This window comes from Terrapene carolina, unplaced genomic scaffold, assembly GCF_002925995.2.
Source record: "Terrapene carolina triunguis isolate 2854851 unplaced genomic scaffold, T_m_triunguis-2.0 Scaffold142, whole genome shotgun sequence".
Lineage (NCBI taxonomy): Eukaryota > Metazoa > Chordata > Testudines > Emydidae > Terrapene > Terrapene triunguis.
The window spans coordinates 975,654-1,003,213 of record NW_020664493.1 but is presented as its reverse complement, the minus strand read 5'-3'; the positions used below and the strand labels follow the sequence as shown (position 1 = coordinate 1,003,213).

At 41.8% G+C, this 27,560-nt stretch overlaps 1 protein-coding gene across 1 annotated transcript in view; it reads right to left on the bottom strand.

Annotated features, from left to right (window-relative positions):
* Positions 1-27,560, bottom strand: part of LOC112119334 (complement C4-like) — an 89,068-nt gene that overhangs the window by 47,349 nt on the left and 14,159 nt on the right. Inside the window, exons 10-21 of the mRNA XM_026653662.1 lie at positions 27,035-27,150; positions 25,078-25,245; positions 22,538-22,735; positions 18,418-18,609; positions 17,356-17,505; positions 16,788-16,914; positions 16,319-16,390; positions 12,025-12,228; positions 7,256-7,370; positions 6,970-7,040; positions 4,274-4,413; positions 3,486-3,698 (exon numbers count right to left, since the gene is read on the bottom strand). Of these exons, the coding sequence (XP_026509447.1) occupies positions 3,486-3,698; positions 4,274-4,413; positions 6,970-7,040; positions 7,256-7,370; positions 12,025-12,228; positions 16,319-16,390; positions 16,788-16,914; positions 17,356-17,505; positions 18,418-18,609; positions 22,538-22,735; positions 25,078-25,245; positions 27,035-27,150 (1,766 nt within the window). The remainder of the gene's footprint in view (positions 1-3,485; positions 3,699-4,273; positions 4,414-6,969; positions 7,041-7,255; positions 7,371-12,024; positions 12,229-16,318; positions 16,391-16,787; positions 16,915-17,355; positions 17,506-18,417; positions 18,610-22,537; positions 22,736-25,077; positions 25,246-27,034; positions 27,151-27,560) is intronic.

Sequence of the window (27,560 nt, the reverse complement as noted above, 5' to 3'; positions counted from 1 at the left end):
ACTATATACAACCTAGGTGGAGGTTTGGGACTAGTTAGGCCCACACTGTTTTCCAACCAACTGTGATTGGCTGGTCTGCGAGGCCACTCCTTTGATGGTTGCCAAAGCAATTGGACTCCTCCTTGAAGAGCAGACAACCAATCATACTGGAGTAGTTCGAGCTACATCGGAGGTAGTGAACTCCTCTCTCCTTCAGGATAATTCAGTAGTGAGCTCTTTTTACCTACAATAGTCATAGAAATGTAGAACTACAAGAAACCTTTATAGGTCATCTAGTCCATTCCCCTGCACTGAGGCAGGACTATGTATTTCTAGATTATCCTGGACAGGTGTTTGTCTAGCCTGTTCTTAAAAGCCTCCAGTGACGGAGATTCTGCAATCTCTGTAGCTAATTTGTTCCAGTGTTCATAGCTGGGCCGCAGGTTGCCCACCACTGACCTAACTGTTCACCCTGACAGTTAGGAAGTTTTTCCTAATGGCTAACCTAAACCTCCCGTGCTGCAATTTAAGCCCCAAACTTCTTGCTAGTCCTCACGGCTTAAGGAGAACAATTTATCACTCTTCTCTTTATAACAGCCTTCTATATGCTTGAAGACTGTTATGTCACACCACAGTCTTCTCTTCTCCAGACTAAACAAACCCAGTTTTTTCAATCTTTCCTTGTAGATCATGTTTTCTAGACCCTTAATCATTTTTGTTGCTCTCCTCTGGACTTTCTCCAATTTGTCCACATCTTTCCTGAAGCATGGTGCCCAGAACTGGACACAATACTCCAGTGAGGCCTTATCATTGTTGAGTAGAACCAAAGAATTACTTCTCATGTCTTGCTTACAACACTCCTACTAATACACCCCAGAATGATGTTTGCTTTTTTTGCAACAGTGTTACACTATTGACTCATATTCCTCTGTATTCCTTCCTAGGCAATAATTTCCATTTTGTATTTGTACAATTGACTATTCCTTCCTAAGTGTAATACTTTGCATTTGTTCTTATTGAATTTCACCCTGTTCACTTCAGACCATTTCTCCAGTTTGTCAAGATCATTTTCAATTCTAATCCTGTCCTCCAAAGTGCTTGCAAGCCCTCCCAGCTTGGTGGTATCTGCAGACTTTATAAATGTACTCTTGCTGCCATTATCCTAATCATTTATGAAGATATATAATTTGGAAGGCCAAAAAAGAATTTGAAGAACAGCTAGGCAAAGACTCAAAAAGTAATAGAAAAAAAATGTTTAAGTACATCAGAAGCAGGATGCCTGCTAAACAACCAGTGGGGCCACTGGACGATCGAGATGCTAAGGGAGCACTCAAGGACGATAAGGCCATTGCGGAAAAACTAAATGAATTCTTTGCATCGGTCTTCATGGTTGAGGATGTGAGGGAGATTCCCAAACTTGAGCCATTCTTTTTAGGTGACAAATCTGAGGAACTGTCCCAGATGGAGGTGTCATTAGAGGAGGTTTTGGAACAAATTGATAAACTAAACAGTAATAAGTCACCAGGACCAGATGGTATTCACCCAAGAGTTCTGAAGGAATTCAAATGTGAAATTGCAGGACTACTAACTGTAGTCTGTAACCTATCATTTAAATCAGCTTCTGTACCAAATGACTGGAGGATAGCTAAAGTGATGCCAATTTTTAAAAAGGGCTACAGAGGTGACCCCGGCAATTACAGGCTGGTAAACCTGACTTCAGTACCTCACAAACTAGTTGAAACTATAGTAAAGAACAAAATTGTTAGACACATAGATGAACATAATTTGTTGGGGAATGTTTTTTGAAAAGGGAAATCATGCCTCACCAATCTACTAGAATTCTTTGAGGGGGTCAACTAGCATGTGGATAAGGGGGATCCAGTGGATATAGTGTATTTAGATTTTCAGAAAGCCAAGGTCCCTCACCAAAGGCTCTTAAGCAAAGTAAGCAGTCATGGGATAAGAGGGAAGGTTCTCTCACGGATTGGTAACTGGTTACAAAATAGGAAACAAAGGGTAAGAATAAATGGTCAGTTTTCAGAATGGAGAGAGGTAAATAGTGGTGTCCCCCGGGGTCTGTACTGGGCCCAGTCCTATTCAACATATTCATAAATGATCTGGAAAAAGGGGTAAACAGTGAGGTGGCAAAATTTGCAGAAGATAAAAAACTACTCAAGATAGTTAAGTCCCAGGCAGACTGCAAAGAGCTATAAAAGGATCTCTCAAAACTGGGTGAGTGGACAACAAAATGGTAGATGAAATTCAATGTTGATAAATGCAAAGTAATGCATATTGGAAAACATAATCCCAGCTATACATATAAAATGATGGGGTCTAAATTAGCTGTTAACATTGAAGAAAGAGATCTTGGAGTCACTGTGCATAGTTCTCTGAAAACATCCACTCAATGTGCAGCAACGGTCAAAAAAGCGAACAGAATGATGGGAATCATTAAGAAAGGGATAGAATGGATAATAAGACAGAAAATATCATTTTACCTCTATATAAATCCCTGGTATGCCCACATCTTGAATACTGTGTGCAGATGTGGTCGCCCCATCTCAAAAAAGATATATTGGGATTGGAAAAGGTTCAGAAAAGGGCAACAAAAATGATTAGGGGTATGGAACGGCTGCAGTATGAGGAGAGATTAATAAGACTGGGACTTTTCAGCTTGGAAAAGAGACAACTACGAGAGGATATAATAGAGGTCTATAAAATCATGACTGGTGTGAAGAAAGTAAATAAGGAAGTGTTATTTACTCCTTCTCAGAACACAAGAACTAGGAGCCACCAAATGAAATTTATAGGCAGTAGGTTTAAAATAAACAAAAGGAAATATTTTTTTCACACAATGCACAGTCAACCTGTGGAATTCCTTGCCAGAGGATGTTGTGAAGGCCAAGACTATAACAGGGTTCAAAAAAGAACTACATAAGTTCATGGAGGATAGGTCCATCAATGGCTATTAGCCAGGATGGGCAGGGATGGTGTCCCTAGCCTCCGTTTGCCAGAAGCTGGGAATGGGCGACAGGGGATGGATCACTTGATGATTACCTGTTCTGTTCATTCCCTCTGGGGCACTTGGCATTGGCCACTGTCAGACGACAGGATACTGGGCTAAATGGACTTTGGTCTGACCCAGTATGGCCGTTCTTATGTTCTTATGATATTGAATAGAACCAGACCAAGGACAGATCCCTGCAGGACCCAACTCAATATGCCCTTCCAGCTTGATTGTGAACCATTGATAACTACTCTGAGTATGCTTTTCCCACCAGTTGTGCACCCACCTTATAATAGGGAATTGTAGTCATAGGTCAATCCCAGAATGAAGTTTCTTCTCTGTGCTAAATGCATTCTAGTCACTACTTTCTAATGCTATTTTCTTCCTGAGAGTTCCATGCACAAAATTATGTGTATATGTAATGAAACAGAGACAGACAGAAAGAGAGCTATTAAATTCCTGCTCCACAGCTGAGCTGATCAAATGCTGTTATACTTACCACAACTTTGAGTTTCTTCATAACACTATCGCTGTGCCCAGAAATTGGGTCAAAAGCAGTAATGGTAATTGGAATTTCCCCTACAGTGAGTGGAACTACTGAGAAATAGGCAGGCACTGCTGAGTTTCCCTTAACAGTTAGTTTCTGTTGCACGTCCTTTGTCGATGTCCCTGCACTGCACACCCCCTCCACAGTGGTCATCTTCACTGTAACCTATTGGAACAAGGAAATGCTTGTAATAATATTTATTACACCACTGCTCAAGTAAATAGATAACCAACAGATATAAACAATGAAGAGCAAACCTCAAATAGATCATAGGTTCAGAGGAGCTAAGTGCCCATTGTGGCTACACAATGAATCATTATCAAAACCAAGAACAGAACTGCAATCTATTAATTCCCAGTCCGATAGCTAATCCATTAGACCATCTTGCCTCCCAGCTAAACCACTTAGACTGAGCAGCTTATTCTAAGATGGGGCTAACTGTACTCACCTGCCTACAGGAGGGATGTAAGGATACATTAGTGAATATTTGTTCATTGCTTTGAAAACATGCAATATAAACATTAATGTTATTTTCCATTAGTCCCCGAAGCGTGAGGGAGCAGGGGAAATACAACAGTCTTCCCTGTATCTAGCTCTACTCCTTTCTACAAAGCCCAAAGGACCTCAGCCAAATATGGCCAACTCAGATAATGTAGCTGAAACCTGACAAAGGAAGTAAGGATTGGTGGTTGGGTGATTTATATAGCATACAGTTCAGCAATGTACTACAGTAACATTACCTTGAGCTCTTCAGAAAGGTAGTTGTAGACAACTGCTTTTACTTCTAGTTGCTCGTACCGTTTAACTGAATATGGTAACCTTATTGATACAAAAAAATCTTTGAAAACCTTAAAGGTCTTGGGGTCAGCTATGCAGAATCCTGGTGGAGGAGAAAACTGGAGTTCAGACCCAGCAAAACCACGGTATGTTAGCTTTTCAAAGTGCTGTTAGTTTAGGTACTCATTAAGATGTTGCATTTAAAAAAGAACAAATAGCTGTGCTCCTTTCTTGATGTTCAGAAACAAACGTATGTCCAAATCTACCCTGCATTAAGCCCAGCATACTGTTGGAAGTCCCGGGGAGGTCTAAGAGACAGATTCCTTCCCCAAGGCTGTAGTGCACCAGCAGATCAGCTCGACAACCATGACTGCATGCCTGCTCTACATGACCTATGAGATGGAGATTGCACAGGCATGGATGCACCAAACTGACCCTTCCCCACTCCTGGCCTGGCTCCAGTCCACATCCCAGAGCTTCACAAAGGGAGGCAGCTGTGAATTTGTGTTCTGTGTAGCATACAGAAGTGTAGTCTCCCCATGGACAACTACACTGGTTCTGCTGAGGGCGGGGCTCTCTACATGCACAAAGGGATGACAGAATTTACCCCACACAGTCAGGGCCGGCTCCGGGGTTTTGGCCGCCCCAAGCAGCCAAACAAAAACAAAACAAAAAAAAGCCGCAATCGCGATCTGCGGCGGCAATTCGGCGGGAGGTCCTTCGCTCCGAGCAGGAGTGAGGGACAGTCCGCCGAATTGCCGCCGAACAGCTGGACGTGCCGCCCCTCTCTGAAGTGGCCACCCCAAGCACCTGCTTGGTAAGCTGGTGCCTGGAGCCGGCCCTGCACACAGTACTAAAATAAATAGCACAAAGTTTGTTGAACTTCTTTCCAAATAATCTCTTTTCTCTGAAAATATTTAACAGACCGTGAATTAGGTTCCTAGGAAATGCCTTTTCCATTACTTTTCTTGGGTAGTACTCCATAGTCGTGCTCCACTGCTGTAATCGTTACACCAATGGAGACTACTCGGGGGCTTTATATTTGGCACATGTTAAACCCCTTGATGAATCAAGGCCTAAATGACTACGGTCCTGATTCTGCAAAGGGACATTTCATGTGCAGAGCCCTGCTGAAATCAATGGGATTCTGCATGGGCTCAAAGGTCCATGCAGGCAATCTTTTTGGGGTCTACAATAATGCGTTAGTTAAAAGGTATGTTAATTTGGAACAGCAGTGCTACCTAAACCCAGTGCTGGCATCCATGGGAGACTTATGAAAAGGCCTGAATTTGCTAAGCTTTTACAATAAATGCAAAAGAATGGTACTGAGTTTGGCTGTTTACAAACTAGGAACAAAAGTCTCTGTAGCTATATCTTATGGCAGCTTATGCCTGTGATTGTGCAAGCTAAAATACTGATAACGGTAATCACACTGTATGCTTCAGACCATAAGCTGACCGGCCGGGTCAGGAGGAAACTTTTACTCCTGCCTCCAACACTGAACAACTGGCTGGGTATATCGTGGATTTGTTCTGTGCTTTCTGAAGCCATGAAGTATGGGCTAGTGTTTGGTTCAGCAAATTTGGAAACAGGATACTCAACTGGATACACCAATGGTCTTGAATTTGATCTGGCATGGCAAATCCCATGTTCTTAAAATGCTTTGTGGAGAATTTGGGCTCAGTACAGGAGTAACTGTATTGAGCCCAAATTTCCCTGCCATTGCTGGGGCCTCAGACACTGGTGCACCACAGTCCTTCCTATTCTCTGCCTGTGGCACATAATAGTGTAATGACCTTTGGGCTGTAATACTTTGGTCTAATTTCTGTTGCTGAGTTGAGTGTGTGGGTGCTGTACTATACAGCAGATCAGACTAGATGATCTGGTGGCTCCTTCTGGCCTTAAACTCTGTGACTATGACTCTAACGGAGTGAAATTCTATGGTCTGTGTTATACAGGAGAGCACACTAGATGATCAAATGAATGATCCTTTCTGCATGTATGAGGCAATGGTGCCTAGTGGATGGAGCACAGGACTGGGACTCAGAAGATCTGGATTCTATTCCCATATCTGCCACTGGCCTGCTTGGTGATCATATGGAAGTCACTTCATCTTTCTGTATCTCAGTTTCCCCATCTTTAAAATGGGTACAATGACACTGATCTCTTTTGTGAAGCATGTTGAGATCTACAGATGCAAAGTGCTAGGTATTATTATTCAAAACCAATGAATCTGTTAATGGTAATGTACCACATATTCAGTTAAAATCTTCTGAATAGGATTCCTTTGGAATTTTCTTTTTGCATCTGCTCCCCAGACTTACTTAATATGAACACAGGCATCACTAAATACAGTGAAAGATGCATAGGTTCAAAGTGCTAAGCATTTTATTTATCATTGTTATTTGCCATAACCCTCTGTCAAACTGGAAGCTAAAATTAAAAGGTTCTTAGATTTTCAAAGCCAGAAGGAACCATTATGATTGCTTAATCTGATCTCCTGCACAACACAGGCCATAAAATTCCACTCTGTACTTTCTGTATTGAGCCCATAACTTCTAGATGAGCTAGTGCACATCTTTAAGATGGTGTAGAGGTTGAGTCAATATTCATGCATCAGTACAGAGTGAACCAATAGTTTACCAATAGGGTTTTTTACCTTTTTGAGGTGATATACTTATTGCTTGAATTTCCCAAGTAGTTATAGAGTCAGGAATAGCATTTGTTATCCTAAAGGGACAAGAGATAAGGTATTAAGAAGAATGTATGAAATGAAAACAAGTTCATTCCTTAAATCTTGAAGACTGAAAAAAAAATATCAGTTGTGGAGGAGAGACACAGCAAGCAGGTCCAAATCCCTCTATAATAGATTCAACAGAACACTGACATTTATGGGTATTTTTACATACATGTAGGTGTATTCATCTGGTCAAATAATACAATACCTATGCTGTCCAGGGTTTTTAATTTCTACTGTCTCCCACCACCAGCTCTCAGGAAAGACACTGCGCAAGTTGATTGAAGTTTCATCAAACACGTCTTCTTCTGGAACGTCACCAACTGGAAAACAGAAATTGGGAGTCTTCCTTGAAACCTATGGCCGATAACCTTACACTGATTTGGAGAATCAGTTGTCAGAGAGACAAGACAAAAGGATTAATATGCTGACTAGCTGAATGAAAAGACTCTGCCTGGTTTTGATCTTGTAAAGTGCAAAAAATGCATAAAGACAACAGACAACGACTAAAGATTGACACTGAACAAAAGGTTAATTCTTCCTTCCAAACTGGGAAATTATATGCTGTCAACCGAAAAAATTCCCCCTTTAGTTACAAGAGGAGAAATTATTTCTTCATTACTACTGTGATAGATGGGGCATGAAAGAAGAGAACACCGGTGACAGAAATCATGCTTTGAATGGGATCAGTCATGACATACAGAATTGTTCAATGAAATTGGCTGCCTAAGGGGCAGAATGGAGACAAATGCAAAAAACTTCTCTGCTTGAATTTCATATAGTGTCAGCAGGCAGGAAGACTTTCAGAGTGCTTGGGTACATAGGGTGTGATCCAAAGTGCACTGAAATTCATTCAGAAATGATGATGATAATGATTGTTATTATTTATTTGCATGGCAGGAGTGTTTAGAGACCCCAGCTGAGATTGGGTCACCATTATGCTAGGCACTGTACAAATACACAGTGAGAGGCAGTTCCTGTCCCTGCTAATAATCAAAATAGTTTAAACATTGTGTGGGACGGGCAAGAGAGACCCAGAGAGGTGAAGTGAAATCCTTAAGGTCACAAGGCTGCTTAGTGTTCGAGCTGGGAACAGAAACCAGGGTCATACTCAGTAGACCACAGTGGGAATCCATCCACTGATGTCAGTGGGCTTTGGATCAGGCTTATAGTATACAACTCATGTAAAGAAATTAACTTTTCATTTGAAATTGCGGACAGTTCAGTGAAGACCTCTGCTCAGTACACAGCAGCAGTCAAAAAAGCAAACAAGATGTTAGGTTGCCTAAGGAATGGGATGATGAATAATGGGGAGACTATTACAATCCCTTTGTGTAAATCCATGGTGCAACCTCATCTGGAATACTGTGTAGAGGTCGCCAGATCTCAAAAAGGATATTGCAGAATTAGATGGTGGTCAGAGAAAGATAATGTGAATGGTTAGGGGAATGGGAAAATTCATATGGAGAAAGATTGAAAAGATTGGGACAGGGATTAAGAAAGAGATGAATAAAAGGGTCATGATAAAAGTATATAAAAAGTGAATGGTGCAGAGAAGGTGGATCAGGAGCTTCTGTTCGCCCTGTCTCATAACACATAAACAAGGTGACATTTTAAAGTGGGCAATTCAAAACAGAAAAAAGGAAATTTTTCACACAACCTGAAATTAGTCTGGGGAACTCACTGCCACAGGAAGTTAGTGAGACCAAAAACTGAACAAAACTCAAAAAGGAATTGGACATTTATACGGATATCAGGAATATCCAGATTTGTCATAATTCATGATAATCAAAATGTTGTGGAAGGGATATTAACCCTCATGCTCCAAGGCTTAAGCCAATGTGTATTAGACAACAGGAAGAGACCTAAGGAGGGGTGCAGATTACCCCACATCTGCATAGTGCAGGGTTCTTACACTTTCCTCTGAAGCATTTGGCACTGGCCTCCGTCAGAGACAGGATACTGGACTAGATAGACCCTGGGTCTGACACAGTCTGGCAATTCCTGTGTTCTTATGTTACTGAAAATTTTAACAAATGGTCACTATCATTAGTTTACAAATTGTTACTTGCTGAAAAAGCAGTAATGTAAACCTCACTATTAATACCGCTGCTCTTCTGAGTGAGCAAAGATGTGCTACCAAAGGTGTCCCCCCAAACCAGGGCCAGATTAACACCACTGGGACTATTTACAGATACAGTACTACTCAGTGAGAGTAAGGTAGGCAGAGTTTGACTTCAGTGGCCCTAATTCTCCATTGCTTTGCACCCTCTGTAGCCATAGACAGGTGTGTAGAGAGGATACATGCAAAGTGTTACTGGGAGCATTTTACCCTTCCTTTGCACAGGTATAAGTGACTGTACAAGGTGCAGGGCACGGGGGACTCAGGCTCACAATACCTGCCCAGATGCACCTGCTCAACATGGCACAACAAATGAGGGCCAAAAACATATGGAGAATTTCTGGATTGCTTTGCTTGCTCTCACTGTTTGCATGTTTCACGAAGGCATGGGAGGTAGTATTTGTGGTATGGTGAATACATTTGGAGAAGGGACCTTGAAAATGTAAATGGGAGCATGCAGGAAGATATGGAGATGTCTGTGAGAGAAGGAGAAGAAAGGGCTGTGGAACTTTGTAAATTACACATAAATCACCAAAAAACAGTGGTGGTTAAACATTTCAGATGGGGGTTTCAAATGCTCCCATCATTGGACTAACTCTGCTCCCACTGAAACCCCCCCACTGACTTCAAGGGGAGCAGAGTTAAACCAATAATATGCACTTTCCAAAATCCCACCCTACTCAGCCATGACATATGTATGTGTGTGCATATAATGGAGAATTACATCAGATACATTGCCACTACTTTACACTCAGACAAACGTCATCCTTCATGCAGTGCATTATCTCTTTGATAAATGTAACCCAACATCTTATGGCCCAAAAACCTGAGCTCGACTTTTGGACAGAGCTAGATCTGTTCTTTTCACAATCTGAAGTGAACACAGATGTACCTCCTAGAAACCAAACTACAAGGGCAGCAGGTGCTCAGAATGTTGCAGTATTGGAGCGCTGGAGTCAACAGAAGTATCAGGTGCTCAGCACATTGCAGGACAGGATCTTCAAAGTCAGTGCTCAGTATCTTGCAGGACTGATCCTTAGCTGAATTATATTGGCAGTTCGGTGTCATTTCGGAACCCCATGCTTGGGAAATCAGCTGCACAAACTGCTACAGGTTTTATGAGATTAGCACGACTAAAGCCACAGGCATTGCAATGACATGTGTCCCCGTGAGTAATACTTACCTATGCGATTCTTCTCTACCTTGCAGCCCTAAAACAATTCTTTTTTCAGATTTCAGAGTAGCAGCCGTGTTAGTCTGTATCCGCAAAAAGAACAGGAGTACTTGTGGTACCTTAGAGACTAACAAATTTATTTGAGCATAAGCTTTCTTGGGCTACAGCCCACTTCTTCGGATCCATAGAATGGAACATATAGTGAGGAGATATCTATACATACAGAGAACATGAAAAGGTGGGAGTTGCCCAACCAACTCCAATTCCATGGAAAAGAAGCCTTTGAGGAATTCCACCATGATTTCAACAATTTCCATCCCACCATCAACCTCAGCCTAGACCAATCCACACAAACGGTCCATTTCCTTGACACTACTGTGCTAATAAGTGATGCTCACATAAACACCACCCCATACCGGAAACCTACTGATCACTATATTTACCTACATGCCTCCAGCTTCCATCCAGGACACACCACACGATCCATTGTATACAGCCAAGCTCTAAGATACAACCGCATTTGCTCCAATCCCTCAGACAGAGACAAACACCTACGAGATCTCTATCAAGCATTCTTAAAACTACAATACTCACCTGCTGAAGTGAAAAAACAGATTGACAGAGCCAGAAGAGTACCCAGAGTCACCTACTACAAGACAGGCCCAACGAAGAAAATAACAGAACGCCACTAGCCGTTACCTTCAGCCCCCAACGAAAACCTCTCCAGCGCATCATCAAAGATCTACAACCTATCCTAAAAGATGATCCCTCACTCTCACAGATCTTGGGAGACAGACCTGTCCTCGCTTACTGACAGCCCCCCAACCTGAAGCAAATACTCACCAGCAACCACACACCACAGAACAAAAACACTAACCCAGGAACCTATCCTTGCAACAAAGCCTGACACCAACTCTGTCCACATATCTATTCAAGTGACATCATCATAGGACCTAATCACATCAGCCACACCATCAGGGGCTCATTCACCTGCACATCTACCAATGTGATATATACCATCATGTGCCAGCAATGCCCTTCTGCCATGTACATTGGCCAAACCGGACAGTCTCTATGCAAAAGAATAAATGGACACAAATCTGACATCAGGAATCATAACATTCAAAAACCAGTAGGAGAACACTTCAACCTCTCTGGCCATTCAGTAACAGATTTAAAGGTGGCAATTTTGCAACAGAAAAGCTTCAAAAACAGACTCCAACGAGAAACTGCTGAACTTGAATTGATATGCAAACTAGATACAATCAATTTAGGCTTAAATAGAGACTGGGAATGGCTGAGCCATTACACACATTGAATCTATTTCCCCATGTTAAGTATCCTCACAGCTTCTTGTCAAACTGTCTGAAATGGTCTATCTTGATTATCACTACAAAAGTTTTTTTTCTCCTGCTGACAACAGTTCATCTTAATTCGTTAGCCTCTTAGAGTTGGTTGGGCAACTCCCACCTTTTCATGTTCTCTGTATGTATATATAACTCCTCACTATATGTTCCATTCTATGCATCTGAAGAAGTGGGCTGTAGCCCACGAAAGCTTATGCTCAAATAAATTTGTTAGTCTCTAAGGTGCCACAAGTACTCCTGTTCTTTTTTCAGAGATGACTGTATACAATTCACTTTTTAAAAATGGTATGTTACTAAAAGGCAAAATTCCTTACTTCTTGCCAAGGCAGAAGCTAGTTTCTTCTCTTCCAGCTCCTTCCTGAGGCTCTGAGCCCTCTCACAACAGTACTGGAAAGCTTCTTTGCATTTTATTGAGCCAGTAACTCTAGTTAGCCTTTTGGCACAAGAAAACCTCATTGGATTTAATTTCATTCCATCATGACAGCACTTTCGTAGAGCAGGATCTTGGTATTTGCTAGCTGTAACAAAATTACAGTGACGTCAGTGTTGCAGAGACTTTGATAAATTTTGAGATATTCAATCATACTTATGTACTTCACCTATGTCATTATTATTATTTTTCACTATTATTACAGTAGCCATAGGAACCCTTATCATGAATCGGGACCCCACCCAGCTAGGCATTGTACTAAAACTGAACGAGAAGAAGGTCCTTTCCCCTGAAGGGTTTACAATCTTATCTTTCCTTCAAGTTCAGACCATGAAGTCACTGGGGGCAGGATCAGCTGACTGAAACTGAAGTGAATGAGAGCAGAATTGGACTCTTATTTAGGACACATTTTTCAAATGCTTGTTTTCTTACACAGAAAAATTTAAGATTGTGAGTTTCAGTTATCAGGTTTATTCTCCTCTGCATGGATTATGTTCCTTTATTTCTGCTTCTGCCAGAACAAACAACAGAATGGTTTAATAAACTAAACATATACTTTGAAATCCTCACCTGTAATCTGCCTACTAGCCCATTTCCACTGAGAATGCTTCCAACATGCTTAGTCTTTGAATAGCTTTTCAATGACCATCATTAAAAACAAAAGAACCTGCCACAAAAACATTTCTTCCCATTTCCCTCTCATTCAGGCTCAGATAAAAGTAAAAAGTGAAAACTACACTCATCATCTTCCGTCCCGATTCAGTGACAATGGTAAGTTCTAATATCTCATAACGGTGGAGTGCTAGAAATGAATGCTCCATCCCTTTTGGAGAGCTGAGAAGCCACACTCTCTTAGAGTATAAGGTATTGTTCCCCAAAGCGTAGAATCCAGTCCCAGAGAGGATTGTAGAGAAGATCCAACAATGTCATGAAAAATTCTACCAAAAATGTAATTGAAACATTACTATAAGAGTTTGCAGTGGGAAAAAAAAAGAAATGTAATACATTTGTAATTAGAGACACATTATAAGTCTTGTCATGATTGGCATGCTTCCTTTAAGGCCATCATATTACTGCAACCTTAATCTAGACTAATGCTCAGTGTAGTCTTGAGCAGAACGTGAGTGCAGTATGCCAACAGAGCTGCTGCAAATAAAACACCTGTACCGGCACTGTTATTTATGATGTACCATAGGAAGTGCAAGTGCTCATGCCCATGCACACAGACCATGATAAAACATACCACTGAGCTGGAACAGTGCATCTGCTGTTAACACAAAGGCCCAATGAGCCTAACATGATCATGTTGCCTATGTCATTCCATTTTTACTAGAGATCACGTCTAGCCAAAGGGTTGTCAGTCAGGAAAGGACCCTGCCTTGTTGAAAAGTTTTGTGAATGAGACAGTGGCAAGTGAGGTGTTCCCAGGACAGTTCATAAAATTAACAGAAAACACGAGGATGCAACAATTGGTTTTACATTGACTGATTTGATATCACAGTGTGTGGTGTGATATGAAATGCTAGCAGCTGAGGCTAAGAAGCCTTCAAAATGACTGTCACTGAAAGATGAACCTGAGGGTTTTTTCCTGAGAAAACTCAAAGCCTTGAACAACCAGCAAGACTTGACTATTCAAACTGGCTATGACAAGACTCATGCCCTTCAGGCATCTTATCTTGATCACACAATACTATAAGGATTATACTATTGTAGAAAATCTTATACTTCCCTGCCCAATGAATATGGGTTCAAAAATTATATGGCCTGACTCTGAAAAAGATTTGGGGGCTGTGGTTGATAATCAGCTGAACATGAGTTCCCAGCATGATGCTGTGGCCAAAAGGGCTAATGCAATCCTAGGATGAATAAACGGGGGAATCTCAAGCAGGAGGAGAGAGGTTATTTTACCTCTGTATTGATCACTGGTGTGACTGCAGCTGGAATACTGTCTCCAGATCTGGAGCCCACAGTTCAAGAAGGATGTGGATAACTTGGAGAGGGTTCAGAGAAGAGCCACAAAAATGATGAAGGGATTAGAAAACATGCTTTATAGTGATAGACTCGAAGAGCTCAGTCTATTTAGCTTAACAAAGAGAAGCCTCAGGGGTGACTTGATTACAAGCTATAAGCGTCAACGGGGGAACAAATATTTAACAATGAGCGCTTCAATCTAGCAGAGAAAGATATAACAGGATCCAATGGCTGGAAGTTGAAGCTAGACAAATTCAGATTGGTAATAAGACATATAGTTTTGATAGTAAGGGTAATTAACCATTGGAACAATTTACCAAGGGTTGTGATGGATGCTCCATCACTGGCAATCTTTATATCGAGATTGGATGTTTTCTAAAAGATCTGCTCTAGGAATTATTTTGTGCTATGCAGGAAGCCTGACTAGATGGTCTCTTCTGGCCTTGGAATCTATGAATCAGCCACCAAACTGAAAAGAGGCCCTGTAAAATGAGACTATTCAATACTGTATCAGTGATGTGGCTGAGAATGTATGAGAACAGTTGCTTTCAAAAGACAGGAAAAGGGCCTATTTAACAATTCAATGTAATGAGTCAACTGGTATCTCTGGTACTGGATGGCTTCTAGTGCTTGTGAGGTATGTTTCTAATGTTGCTATTGAAGAAGGCTTGCTCCTCTACAAAGCAGTGCCAAAAAAATGCTTATCTGAGACATTTCAGAAGCAGTCAAAGACTCCCACATTCAGTGAGAGCGGTGTATCTCACTGATGCATCTCAACCTGCATATATGGTACCAGGGCAAAGACAAGTAAGAACAGTGGTGTGGTCACTCAGATCTAACATATTGCACCTCACGTCTCATGGGTTCACAGTTTCAGGCTAACTCAACTGTTTTTACTGAGAGCAGACCTTTTCCTGAATGAAGATTGAGCTCCCTTGGCGGACGCCTTCAATAATTCAGGAGGGGTCATGCGTAGCTTATGCTGCTGAAATTTGGGGGCACCTAAAGGAGCTGAACTTTTCTCTATCGTAGTGGGATATGAATGCTCAGTACCTGAAAAACAGGGCAGAACTTATTCATAAGAACACTTAGAAACTGGTCTTCCCAAGCGCAAAGAGGAAACTTGGAGAAGCTTTCTTTCACCTCAAACTTTAAAGGGAACAGATGCCAGATGGGAGCCATCAGGAATTCAACAGTCAGCGTCTCAGAGAACTTCAGATCCAGCAGCAGGACTATTTTTCTGATGATCCACCAACAGGAAAGAGGTGGACCACCAGTCCTTTTAGCTAAGATGTTGACTGACTGGGCTGTTGGAAGGCAAGTTGACAGACATCCCTTGCGTCAGCACTTTGGAACTGGCTTTCTCTAGCCAGAAGAACAGAAGATTTTGGGTGTCTCTGAAAGAGGAATACTCAGCTTTTGATGGATCAGTTTTGACAGTTCCCATCTCATTTTCATTCTCTCGTCTCTGTAAATCAGGTTTCTCTCTAATGGTGAAGATATAAATGAGGTATCATGATTGCATAGAGATAAAAAGAATTAAGATTGTAATCCCCAATTCAGCATTATGTGGAACATCATTAATCAGTCAGACAGGTCTTCCAGCATGTTGATCTATAAAACTTTAGACAGCCTTAAAATCACTGTTAAAAACTACATAGTTTTTGTTAGTTGTTATGTCTAGTATGGTTATGGCTCAAAATTTCACCTGCCCATGCTGAGGGTTAGAGGTCTTGCGGGGAGTGAGTCATGACCCTATTCTTATTCTTGGAATGGATAGCCAGTTCCAGAAAGTTAGGAAAACCCTTGGCTAAAGCATTTGTTTCTTATAGTGACAGGTCATAAGATATCAGACCTTCATGTGACAGACTTATAGGAAAATTATTTTTGAAAATGCTTTCTTCAGATCATATATATTTAGATCACTAACACTTCTGTCATTTGGAGCACACTGTGCCGAAGGCAACCTGGCTTTGAAGCAGAAGGGAAGGAGAAGTGGTATTAATAAAACATTTTCTAACCATAAAATCATTTCTAAAATGGCTTTCCTCTGAAATCTATGGCACACACAGAACATAGTGCCCCCCGAGCCACCATCCTTCCCCTTCCCTCCATCCACCCCTGAGGCTCTGGTCCCTAGCTCTCCAGTCCTCTCCGCCCTGCCCCAGCAGCCTCTGGCTCTTGCCCCTGAAGATTAATGGCCATACCAATTCCTGAAATTTGCTTGTGAAAATCCAATGATCTTTTCTGTCTTCTGGTAGCAGGGGAACACTTATAGCCTAGGAAAACAGAGCAAGAGAGTCTGGTTAAAATAATACCTGAGGCTGCTCTAAGTTGCTCCTCAGCACCAGCCTGGGACCTGGCAGCCAGAGGACGCATGATCTGCAAAGCTGGTTTACCAGTGCCTTCCCCCCCTCACACAGTCCAATCTGCAATAGATGCCAAATGACCAGTCTCAAGAGTGTAGCCTGTTTTACCCGCATATGAGCTATGAACACATAGTATAAGATGGGAAAATGAACATTGGGAAATAATAAGACCACACAGAAGAGAGGCCACTGAAAAAAGCAACAATACAGTGCCATACGAGGTCTAAAAATCACCCCCCAGAAATTCAGTGTGAACTTATTCTACCACAATACACTTCTATAGCAAAGGAAGAAGGTCTTTGTTTACCTTGCCGAAAATGTGATTTAATTGTGTCTGATATAAAGGCCAGACCCACATCATTGAAAACTTGAGCACTGTTAGCACCTCCGCCCACTGAGCATCCAAGATCATATGAATTCATTGCTTCAAAGACCTACAAAATATAATAGCATTAAAGGAAGGTGCACTACTGCAAAACTAGTGATTCTTTTCTGAATAGCGATGTCATATCCTGTTATCGGGCCATATGCAGAAATGATGCAAATAGAAGTATTGGTTACACCCCAGCACTGAGATGAAAGGAATCTAACATTTTAAGAAGGGCATACATTGAATTCATTTATGGCCTTCCTCTGAATCATTAATTTTGCCCATATGAGAGTGGACAGCCTACTAGTCTGTTCTGCTTTGGCAAATCCTATGCAAATTGGTTATAAAAGTATTATAAATAAATAAGAAAAATATTTTCCCAAATAAGCAACGTCTAGAATAATGTTTTGATTACTACTCATTTATTATATTCAGATCTCTCTATTCTCCTGTGAAATACTACTTGACTCAGTGACACATGCTATTTTCTTTTTAACACACTTACTTTTTTGGCCGTAAGCTTATTCTTTCTGTTCAGAATGAAAACTGCAGTATCGACCACAGCTAAGGCAACAGTTCCTGCATGATCTGTGTCAATGGATAAATTTACCAGTTCCGTTGGTTCGTATGTGTCTCGGTCTGTTTGCAGTTGAATCTAAATGCAAAATGTTTAAATAACAGAATTTTACATTTCTCATTAGCATTAATATCAAGCATTGATATTAGTGAGGTATTAGCAATATAGGTAATCTCTATCTAAGCTTTCTGCATTTCACACCACTAACATTTATCTAGTGTCATTTGTGGTATATGTTTGTTGGCAGACGAAGATAAAGGGGCTGATCCTAACCCATGCTGATTGTCCTTTACTCCAGTTGCTACGAGAGCTCAGAACACCAGAACCTTAAAGAATGGAGACTCTGCCCTCAGATACATGTGGGTAACACCCACTAAGAGCCTTGGAAGCTGGTGTGTGTGAAGAGAATTTTACCTTAAATATTTAGGGATTCAGAAAAGCATGAGCTTAACTTCAATTAGATTTAAGCACATGCTTAAATGCCTTGCTGAATCAGGGCCTTAAACAGTACCAGCTGCATTTAATATCTTTCCAAAGCAAGCTGACAATCAAAAATACTTCGAAATAAAACTAGTGACGTGTAGCTTATTTATGTTACAAAGTTAATTAAACTAAAACAATTGCTACTTCACTTTCTCTTCGCCCACATCTGCCTTCTCACTTTCAGCTAATGGACCAAATTCTGCTCTTGGTTACACAGGTCTAAATCAAGTACATGAGAGCAGAATTTGTCCCTCAAATACTAGGCTTTTAAAAGATTACTACAAGGGACCACTCTAATGTAGATTCTTTGTGTATTCAGAATTAGATGGTGGTAATGGTGGAATTACTAAAAGATTATTAATAAATGCACGCCAACCTGTATGAAACTGCTTTTTGTCCCTTTTATATATATGGGATCAGATCTTTGGCTCGATCTCTATCATATCCCACCTTATTCATCTTTTTTCTATTTTTGTTCTCTATAAATATCCCTTTATTTGTCATTACCTTTCCTTCACAGGCATCCACAATGTCTAGCCACACAGAGTCAGCCACAATCTCACTGTGGCGTTGATTTTTAATGAAGTAGTAAGCAATAAAGCGAAATGCAGGCACCATTTTCTCAGTAACATCTAGGGTGATTATTTTGTTTGCATACGGGACCCTTCCCATGACCTCAACTTTCCCCTTTGTCACCACCTGCAATTCAAAAACAAATCAAATGCTGTGCAATCATGACAGAATTTGTATTACATAAAGGGAATACGAAACTTAATAATCATGTCACTTAGGGCCAGATTCTGATAACTTATTCTGGGTTAGTAGCACCTAACTCCATAAGTTCTCCCATTGAAGTCAATGGTACTACTCATAGGGTGATGTTGGGTGATGCAACTCAAAGAGGAACAGCACACAACTCATGGCCTATGGGTAGTACCTCTGAGCTCCATGGGAGACCTCATGGAATCATGCCCTCCTGATTCTGGGCAAGTCCCGGGGCTGGAGAGGTCCCCCAGTATAACTTAGCCCTGGTAGCCTGTTTAAGTTACAGTAGCATCCCAAGGCTGCCCTTAGAACTGCAGCACTGCCCAGAATTTCTGCATATGAGTGTGCTGGGGATCCACCCTGACACACTCCTTCATCTCCAACTCTATCCCCAGCACACCCTTGTATCCGACCTTGCAAAAGGGACTTCAGAAGGCAGGCTTGTGGCTGTCTTTCAGCAGGCTATAGGAACACTGGCTCTCTTACATCGGGCTGAAGGGGGGATAGGTCTTTCACTGACAGGATAAGGTATTACTCAGTGTGAGTAAGAGTATCAGAGTCTGGCTCTTATTCTTGATTCTGTCATTGTTACATTGGCTAATTCCTTTCTCTGCAAGTAATCCTATTTATTTCAATTGAACCACTTCTAGAGAAAGTTGTAAGAAAGCCAGAATCAGACCCTTAGATGGCAGAGTTGATAAAGATTTTACCTGAACTGATGCCAGACACTTTTCGAAACAACAGTAAAAATCATGAGACAGGACACAATAAAAACATAGGGTCATTTGGCCATAAGTCTTAAAAAAACGACAGGTTTTTGCCATTAAAATGGCCAAAGTAGAACAGAGATCCTCACAAATGAGCTAATGGAGTTTCTCCTTTCAGACAGGTTTTAACTTTCTTACAGATATTGCACTTCAAGGGTACTAAGGTGCCCAGGTAGTTCTGGGTAGCAGGTATTCTAATCCTGATATAAAATTGCATCTGAAGAAGTGGGTTTTTTTACCCATGAAAGCTTATGCCCAAATAAATCTATTAGTCTTTAAGGTGCCACCGGACTCCCCATTGTTTTTCTGGCATAAAATTGTCTCTTTTTTACATCTTACTTGTAAATCTTGGGACTGTGATCTCCAAAACTGTCTAAGGATTTGGAGACCCGATTCCCATTGAAATTAAATGGTAACTGGGTGTCCAAATGCTTTGCACAGCTTTGAAAATGTCAGCTGTAAAGTGCAGTTATCGTTTAAAAAAAATGAACATATTTGTCATTCAACTGATTTGTTCCCTGAGTGGATTCATAGTCAGATCTGCTTACTTTAGTGAAAGAAATATTTTTTATACTTGTTAGCATTGCAGAGTCAATAAAAGCTGTGAGAAACTGAGCAAGATTGTTTTCTGGCTTGTGCATGAAGACATGAAGAGATCATGAAGAGAATTGTTCATTAAATTCCAGTCTTAGCTACACTATAGAGTTAGGTCGACGCAAGGCAGCTTACGTTGACCTAACTATGTAAGTGTCTACACTAAAATTTCGCTCCTGCCAATGTAATTTGCCCACTACACCAACTTAATAACTCTACCTTCACAAGAGACATAGAGTCAATGTCAATGTAGTTAGGTCAACAAAGTGTCAGTGTAGACACTGTGGATGTTGACGTACAGCCAGCGCAGTAATTGAATTGGTTTTACATGTCCACACTACGCTCCTTGTGTTGACAGTGTGCATCCTCACCAGGGGAACTTGTACTGATTTAACTACCAGGGTGGGGCATTGTGGGACGGTTTCTGAAAGGCAGCAACAGCCGATGTTAGCAATGCAATGTCTACACTGACACTGCATCAACCTAACTACATTGACCTAAGCGCTATGCCTCTTGTGGAATGGAGTTATTAAGTCAGTATAGTGGGCAAGTTACATTGGTGGGCGCTACATTTTAGTGTAGACACTTACAGAGTAAGGATGACATAAGCTCCCTTAAGTTGACCTAATTCTGTAGTGCATAGGTGCCGACTCCGTGGGTGCTCCGGGGCTGGAGCACCCATGGGGAAAAATTAGCAGGTGTTTAGCACCCACCGGCAGCCAAGCTCCCCCCGCACCCTCCTCCCCTCCCCGGAGCGCACCACATCCCCGCTCCTCCCCCTCCCTCCTAGCACTTCCTGCCCCCCTGCCACCTAACAGCTGTTTGGCGGCACTTTGGACTTTCCGGGAGCAATGGGGAGGAGCAGGGACGAGGTGGAGAAGAGGCGGGACAGGGGTGGGGACTTTGGGGAAGGGGTGGAATGGGGGCAGGGTGAGTGTGGTGCAGGGCAGGAAGAGGCGGGGAAGCGGTGGGGCCAGGGGCAGGGCCAGAGGTGGGGGTGAGGGGTCAAGCACCCACTGGGCAAAGGGGAAGTCGGCGCCTATGCTGTAGTGTAAATCAGGCCCGTGTTGCTTACATCACCTGTTGCTGGCTTTCCGAAGCCATCCCACAATTCCCCACAGTGACAGTTCAAGTATCAGAGGGGTAGCCGTGTTAGTCTGTATCCACAAAAACAACAAGGAGTCCGGTGGCACCTTAAAGACTAACAGATTTATTTGGGCATAAGCTTTCATCGGTAAAAAACCCCACTTCTTCATCTGTATCTGAAGAACTGGGTGCCACCGAACTGACAGTTCAATCGTGCAAGTGCTCCTGGTGAGGAGGCACACAGCCAACACAAGAAGCAAAGTGCAGATATGCACAAGCTATGCAATTACTGAGGCGGCTGTATGCCAACATAAACTAGAGCAACTTAATTTTGTAGTGTAGACATGCTCTTAGATTCAGTCAGAGCTGAACAGGAAACTATTTTCCCATCCTAAGGAGATGTTTGAGATTTTTGAAAATTTCCATCCTAAATCAGCACAAAAAGCCAAAAATCTCAAAATTTTTAGCAAACTGTTAATCCAAAAAAATTTCAGTTTGGGTTGCTTCAGATAAGTTTGAAACATATCATTTCAATATTTATATAATTTAATTAAAAAAAAAAACCTTAAATTTCTCAACAAAAAATATAATTTGGTACCAAAAAAATGGAACTTTTCATTTTGAAAATGTTGAAATGGGACATTTTGACAATTTCAAAACACGTTTCAAAAAATATTTCAAAACAGGAAATTTCCTGTGAAAAGCATCAGTTTGACCAGATCATTTCCACTGAAAAATGTTTTGTCAAAAAATTCCTGGCCAGCTCTAGTTGCAGGTAATGATGCACTAGCTTGAAAGGACTAGCTGGACTTTGGGATCCCAGGTAAGTTTAAAAAAAAGTATAGTTTTACTTGTAAAATGAGAACCATTTATCTGGAAGAGACACTGCAAGACATTAAATGACGCCAGCAATATGACTGCACTTTAAACTCACAGGGCCTGATTCTCATTTATGCACATATACTTTTCTGCTGACTTTAAGGCCCCTCTACACTGAAAGAGTGATGTAAAGGGGCCTGAGTGTAAATAAGAATCAGGACTATAAAGACTAAATTTTTAAAAAGAAAAATCTGGGCTTATTGCAGTTTTAAGGACCAAATTCAGATCTGGTAGAAGTGGGCATAAATTTGGCCCAAACTTAGGAAAATCAGGAGATCATGGAATTTTTCTCCCTAGGACTTCAGTTTCCAAAGCTCTCAATCTGGTACCTGTCACTTCAATTAAAGTATATGGATGTCACAAAAGATCTAAAAATACCACGTGTATGGATCTCTTTGCACCAGATCTCCTCCGAAGCTGCATCTTACATTAACATGCTTTTCTCCCAACCTGAAAAAAGTCAGTTGTGTAGATTTATAAACTGCAAAATGATCAGTTATAATACAAAGTATTGTTGTCACAGTCCTATTTCTAACCATGTAATAGAAATAGTCAATGTTACTGCTGCTGGACCGGTGGATATCCTTCAAGGTAACTTGTAAAGTATCTCCAGGTGCTATGACAGCATGTGGAATGCTGATACTAAGGTAGTTCTGGTTAGCAGACTGGTATCTCTCAGCAGTGGTTTTGGTTCCGGCTGATTCCATGCCAGGCTTCCCTTCTTCAGCCCTCACCTGTGAAGAAAGAAAAGGACAGAGCAAACAGCATGCCAATTAGGAGACAATATCAGGTGCCACTGTTAATTCATGTATCACCAAGTCACCTGGAAAACACTGGAGGGTGAGTTGAGTCACCATAATGCTCTAAGTCTAGGAGCTTGTTTGCAAACTGGACACGATTAAATTAGGCTTGAATAAAGACTGGGAGTGGATGGGTCATTACACAAAGTAAAAACTATTTCCCCATGCTAATTTTTCTCTCTACTGTTACTCACACCTTCTTGTCAACTGTTTGAAATGGGCCATCCTGATTATCACTACAAAAGTTTTTTTTTCTCCTGCTGATAATAGCCCACCTTAATTGATTAGTCTCATTAGAGTTGGTATGGCAACACCCATTTTTTCATGTTCTCTGTGTATATACCGTATATACTCGTTCATAAACCGAATATTTTTGGTAAAAAAGTGACGCATCAAAGAGTGGGGGTCAGCTTATAAACGGGTCTACACCAAAATTTGATGATTTTAAACTCTATGGAATCATTGAATTGAATATCTAATACATTTTCATTTTGTTTACCTGGAGCATCTGCAGGCATGGAACCCCTCAGCTCCCTGTGGCTGCGGTTCACCATTCCCAGCCAATAGGGCGCGCCACTTCCCGCAGCTCCCATTGGCTGGGACAGCATACCGGGGACACTGGGAGCTGAGGGGCTCCGTGCCTGTGAACGCTCCAGGTAAACAAAACGTCCAGGCCCGCTAGAGGCTTACCCTAATGGGCCAGGAGCCAAAGTTTGCCAACCCCTGAAATATAGGATCAGCTTATGAAAGAGTCATAGAGTTTTTGCTATTTTTACCTAACCATCTTGGGGGGTCGGCTTATAAACGAATGGGCTAATGAACGAGTATATTCCGTATATCTTCCTACTGTATTTTCCACTGCATGCATCCGATGAAGTGGGTTTTAGCCCATGAAAGCTTATGCCTAAATAAATTTGTTAGTCTCTAAGGTGCCACAAGTACTCCTCGTTCTTTTTGCAGAGCTTGGTGATTTCAAAACAAGAACAACAATTCTATAATCCGATTCTTGCTCGTTGCTTATTTTGCTGTTGCTATATTTGTCTTTGATATTTTCCTGGAGTAGCTTGCTCAATGACACTCACAATAAGTGGCTTAATAATGATTAACAATAAGTATTTTGAAAATAAAATTAACAACTATTCAAATGCGCAGATGACTATGCTAAGTAGCTGTGTGATCTTACTGATCTGTCCTTTGTCATTTCTCACCCCACCTCTTCCCTGTTTGCTATGCATTGAGTCATGTCTATTATTAGGGCCCAATCCTACCAATGACTCTGCAGGAAGACCCCTGCACCTGCGTGCAGCCCCACTGATGTTAGTGGTTGACTCCGGATCCATCTACACTGCAGCTAGAGGTGCAATTTCCAGATGCGCACACACTAGCTTTTATTAGGGTGACCAGACAGCAAGTGTGAAAAATCGGGACAGGGGTGAGGGGTAATAGGAGCCTATATAAAAAAAGCCCCAAATATCGGGACTGTCCCTATAAAATCAGGACATCTGGTCACCCTAGCTTTTATTGACCTAGCATGCTACAAAAAGTGTAGCTGCAATAGCACAGACAGCAGGATAGGCTGTCCATTGGAGTACAATCCCATCTGAGGCCCTAGGTAGTTGCTCAAGTGACTAAGCTCTCCTGCCACTCATGCCGCTGCGGTCACACTGCTATTTTTAGCATATTAACTTGATCAAAGCTAGCACATGTACATTTACCCAAGATAAAAATTACACCTCCAGCCCAAAGTATAGATGTACCCTTTGTGGTCAGGAGTTTACCCAAGAACAAAATGCATAGTGACCTCAGGATTTTGCCCACCATTTCTGCCAATTGTGTGAAAGTGGAAGCTATATTTTGACAAAATTTGCCTATCACAAACCAAGAACAAATACACTATTACTAGTATTTAACATTTGTGCAGAGCACCACAGATGCTGTACAGGGAAAATAAAGAACTGATCCCTGCCCTGAGAAGATTACAGTCTAGCTAATCATACAAACTATTTTACAATACAACTTTAGGGCCTGAGTCAGTCAACCCTTGCCCATGCAAACAATCCTAAAACACCGAAGTAGTTTCAATCATATCAGTGAAACTATTCAAGTGCATAACGATTTGCAGCATCAGGCTCCTACTTTATGTAACATCTTCAATGGAATCTTCCTAAAGATGGTCATATGATGTAAGGAATCATGCTGCAGTTGCCTTGCAGCTTCCATCAAAAATATTCTGGGCATTCATTTTCTGTAAAAATTTGTCTAACAATTTTTTTTACCATTATTTGTAGCTTCTCTGCAGCACGAGGAATGTTGAATACAAAGGATACTAGACCTTCTTTACTAGAAAGTGCAGTCTTTTTCTTTGGGTCTTTTCTGTCTCGGGTAAGAGTTGCAGTAACAGACACGTCAGCAGCAGGAGAACCATCAGCAGAAGTTATAGATGCCTATTCGGGAAAATTTCCACAGGCAAATGACAGGGTGAAAATAAAATCTTAAAACAAGGAAAGATATTTTAAACCAATAGGAAATATGAACCTTTAAAAATTATTATTTGGAAATTTGACCATTGGGAGGGAGAAGCAGGAGGTGACTTTGTCTTGTTACCAACTAGTATCATACAACTACACCCAGATCCCCTGTTGTGCCAGAGCTCTCCTAAGCACATGTTACTCCTGGGGGAATTCTGTGCCACTGCACAAGTGCAAAATTCATGTGCCCTGAAGATTTTTTTTTCTCCACAGAAAATACATTCTGCTGGAGAGGCGCTGCAGTTATGCCTTTCACTCACCAGGGGCTGCTCTCTCTGGCACCAGAACAGAGGCAGCCAGCTCACCGGCTGTAGCACTCAACAGCTGATGGGGAGAGAGCAGAGTGTGTGTTCCTCACAGCACCCTGCCTATGGGGCCAGGTGAGGAGGCAAGGGACAGACAGAGAGTGTCACATGGGGCTGCTGGGGAATCACATAGACTGGGGTTCAGAAGGGCTAGTGGTGGGAACAGCCTGTCGTGGTAGTTGAATGGGAGTGGGGGTTCAGGGACCCATGGGGACAGGGGGATGCAGAGACATATTGGGGGGGACAGCTGAATGGGGGTGCAGGCCTACATGGAGATGGGGGGCAGGGACACATGGGAACAGGGGGCAGGGGTGGCTGAGTGGGCGTGCAGGGACACATGGGGATGGTGGGGCAGGGTGGTGCAGGGACACATGGGGAAAGGGGCAGATGTGTCTGACTGACTGGGAAAGGCTAGGGTTCAGCCAGGGTCTGCATGGGGGAGGCTCCTCAACTCCCTAACAATCCCTTCCCCCCGAAAAAACCCTGTTCCATACTTCTCCCACCCACACCCAGCAACCCTTCAGGTTCACTCCCAGGCTCATTCCCAGCAATTACTTCTCCCTCAGCTCCTCCATTACCCCTGACTCCCCCAACCTTTGCACTGCTTCTGAGGGGTGTGGGAAATACGTTTCTGTATTGTAGATTAAATAAATTATTACTCATATGCCTAGTAAGGAGTCTGTTTGTCAGAAAAACATTTCATGAATCTTTTTTGTTGTCTGTATTGTTACAGACATACTTGTTGACAGGTATTTTTAAATAAATTATAAAATATTTGTAACTGACATGATTATATTGTGTTATTTTGACAAATAAAATATGCAGAATTTTACAGAATTTTAATTTTTTGGTGCACAATTCTCCCAGGAGTAGTATATGTAATCACTTAGGCCTTGGAGACAAGTGATTATATGAGAATTTCAGCTTCCATAACAGACAGACAGACACACACATTAAGTTTCTAGCCTTGATAGTTGTGCTGAAAAATTTGAAAACATTAACCCTGACAGCTCAAAAGCCAGAAGACAGATGAAAAGAAACCAACTTCTATTTTAAAAACCTCTGGATTTGTAAGCCAATTTCATAATTGGGGGGGGGGGGGGGGGGCACTGTCTCATAGCTTTTGAAGGCTTGAGGTGCACCATTGCATTCCTAGTTCCTTTCTTAAAGATAAGTTCTATATTTTCTACTCTCCACCCCCTGGTATGGCTCTATGTACTCAGAAAGATAAAACCAGAAAATGAACAGAGATAGCCAGCAACGTTTTTGGCCTATACCTGCCAGGCACTCCTCACAAAGCAATCCCATGGAAGCAGCTGGGAATTCTATGGGCAGAACAGCTGCTAGATGAGTCCGTTTTAATGGAAGAAAGCAGATACTGCAAACTAAACGTTACTTACCACAACGGAGAAAGGTGCCCCAGGCACAAAATATTGTTTGGTGTTGGACAGGTCGATAGTATAAGGAGATTTGACAAACTTCACATTACTGAGTTCTTCCTCCTGGATTTCACCACCTATTAATAGCAAACACCTTTTATGGTCCAAGACATTTTTTACTCCCACACAAATGTTAAAAGGCATTCACAAATGAAGAAAACTAAAGTACAACAGAAGTGAATGAAGCTAAGCCTTCGTTTCCAAAGACTCATGGCTTAGTTTATAATGGAATATCACTTTTCTTGGCCTTGGATTCCCTAATATGCTCAGGCTGCTCTTCAGTTGTGCGAAGCAGCTAATCCACATAACCAATGAAGCTGGATTGCATTGCCAGTGTGTACTCCTCAGCCTTCCTGCTTTCCACCCTCCCCCACACATATACAACCCAGTTTTCCCTTCTGAACATCCTACATCGCCTGCTCACATCCCTCTTGCTGTCCTTGCTGAGGGAACGTGGTGCAGAGAGTGGTTTGGGGGAAAGATAACA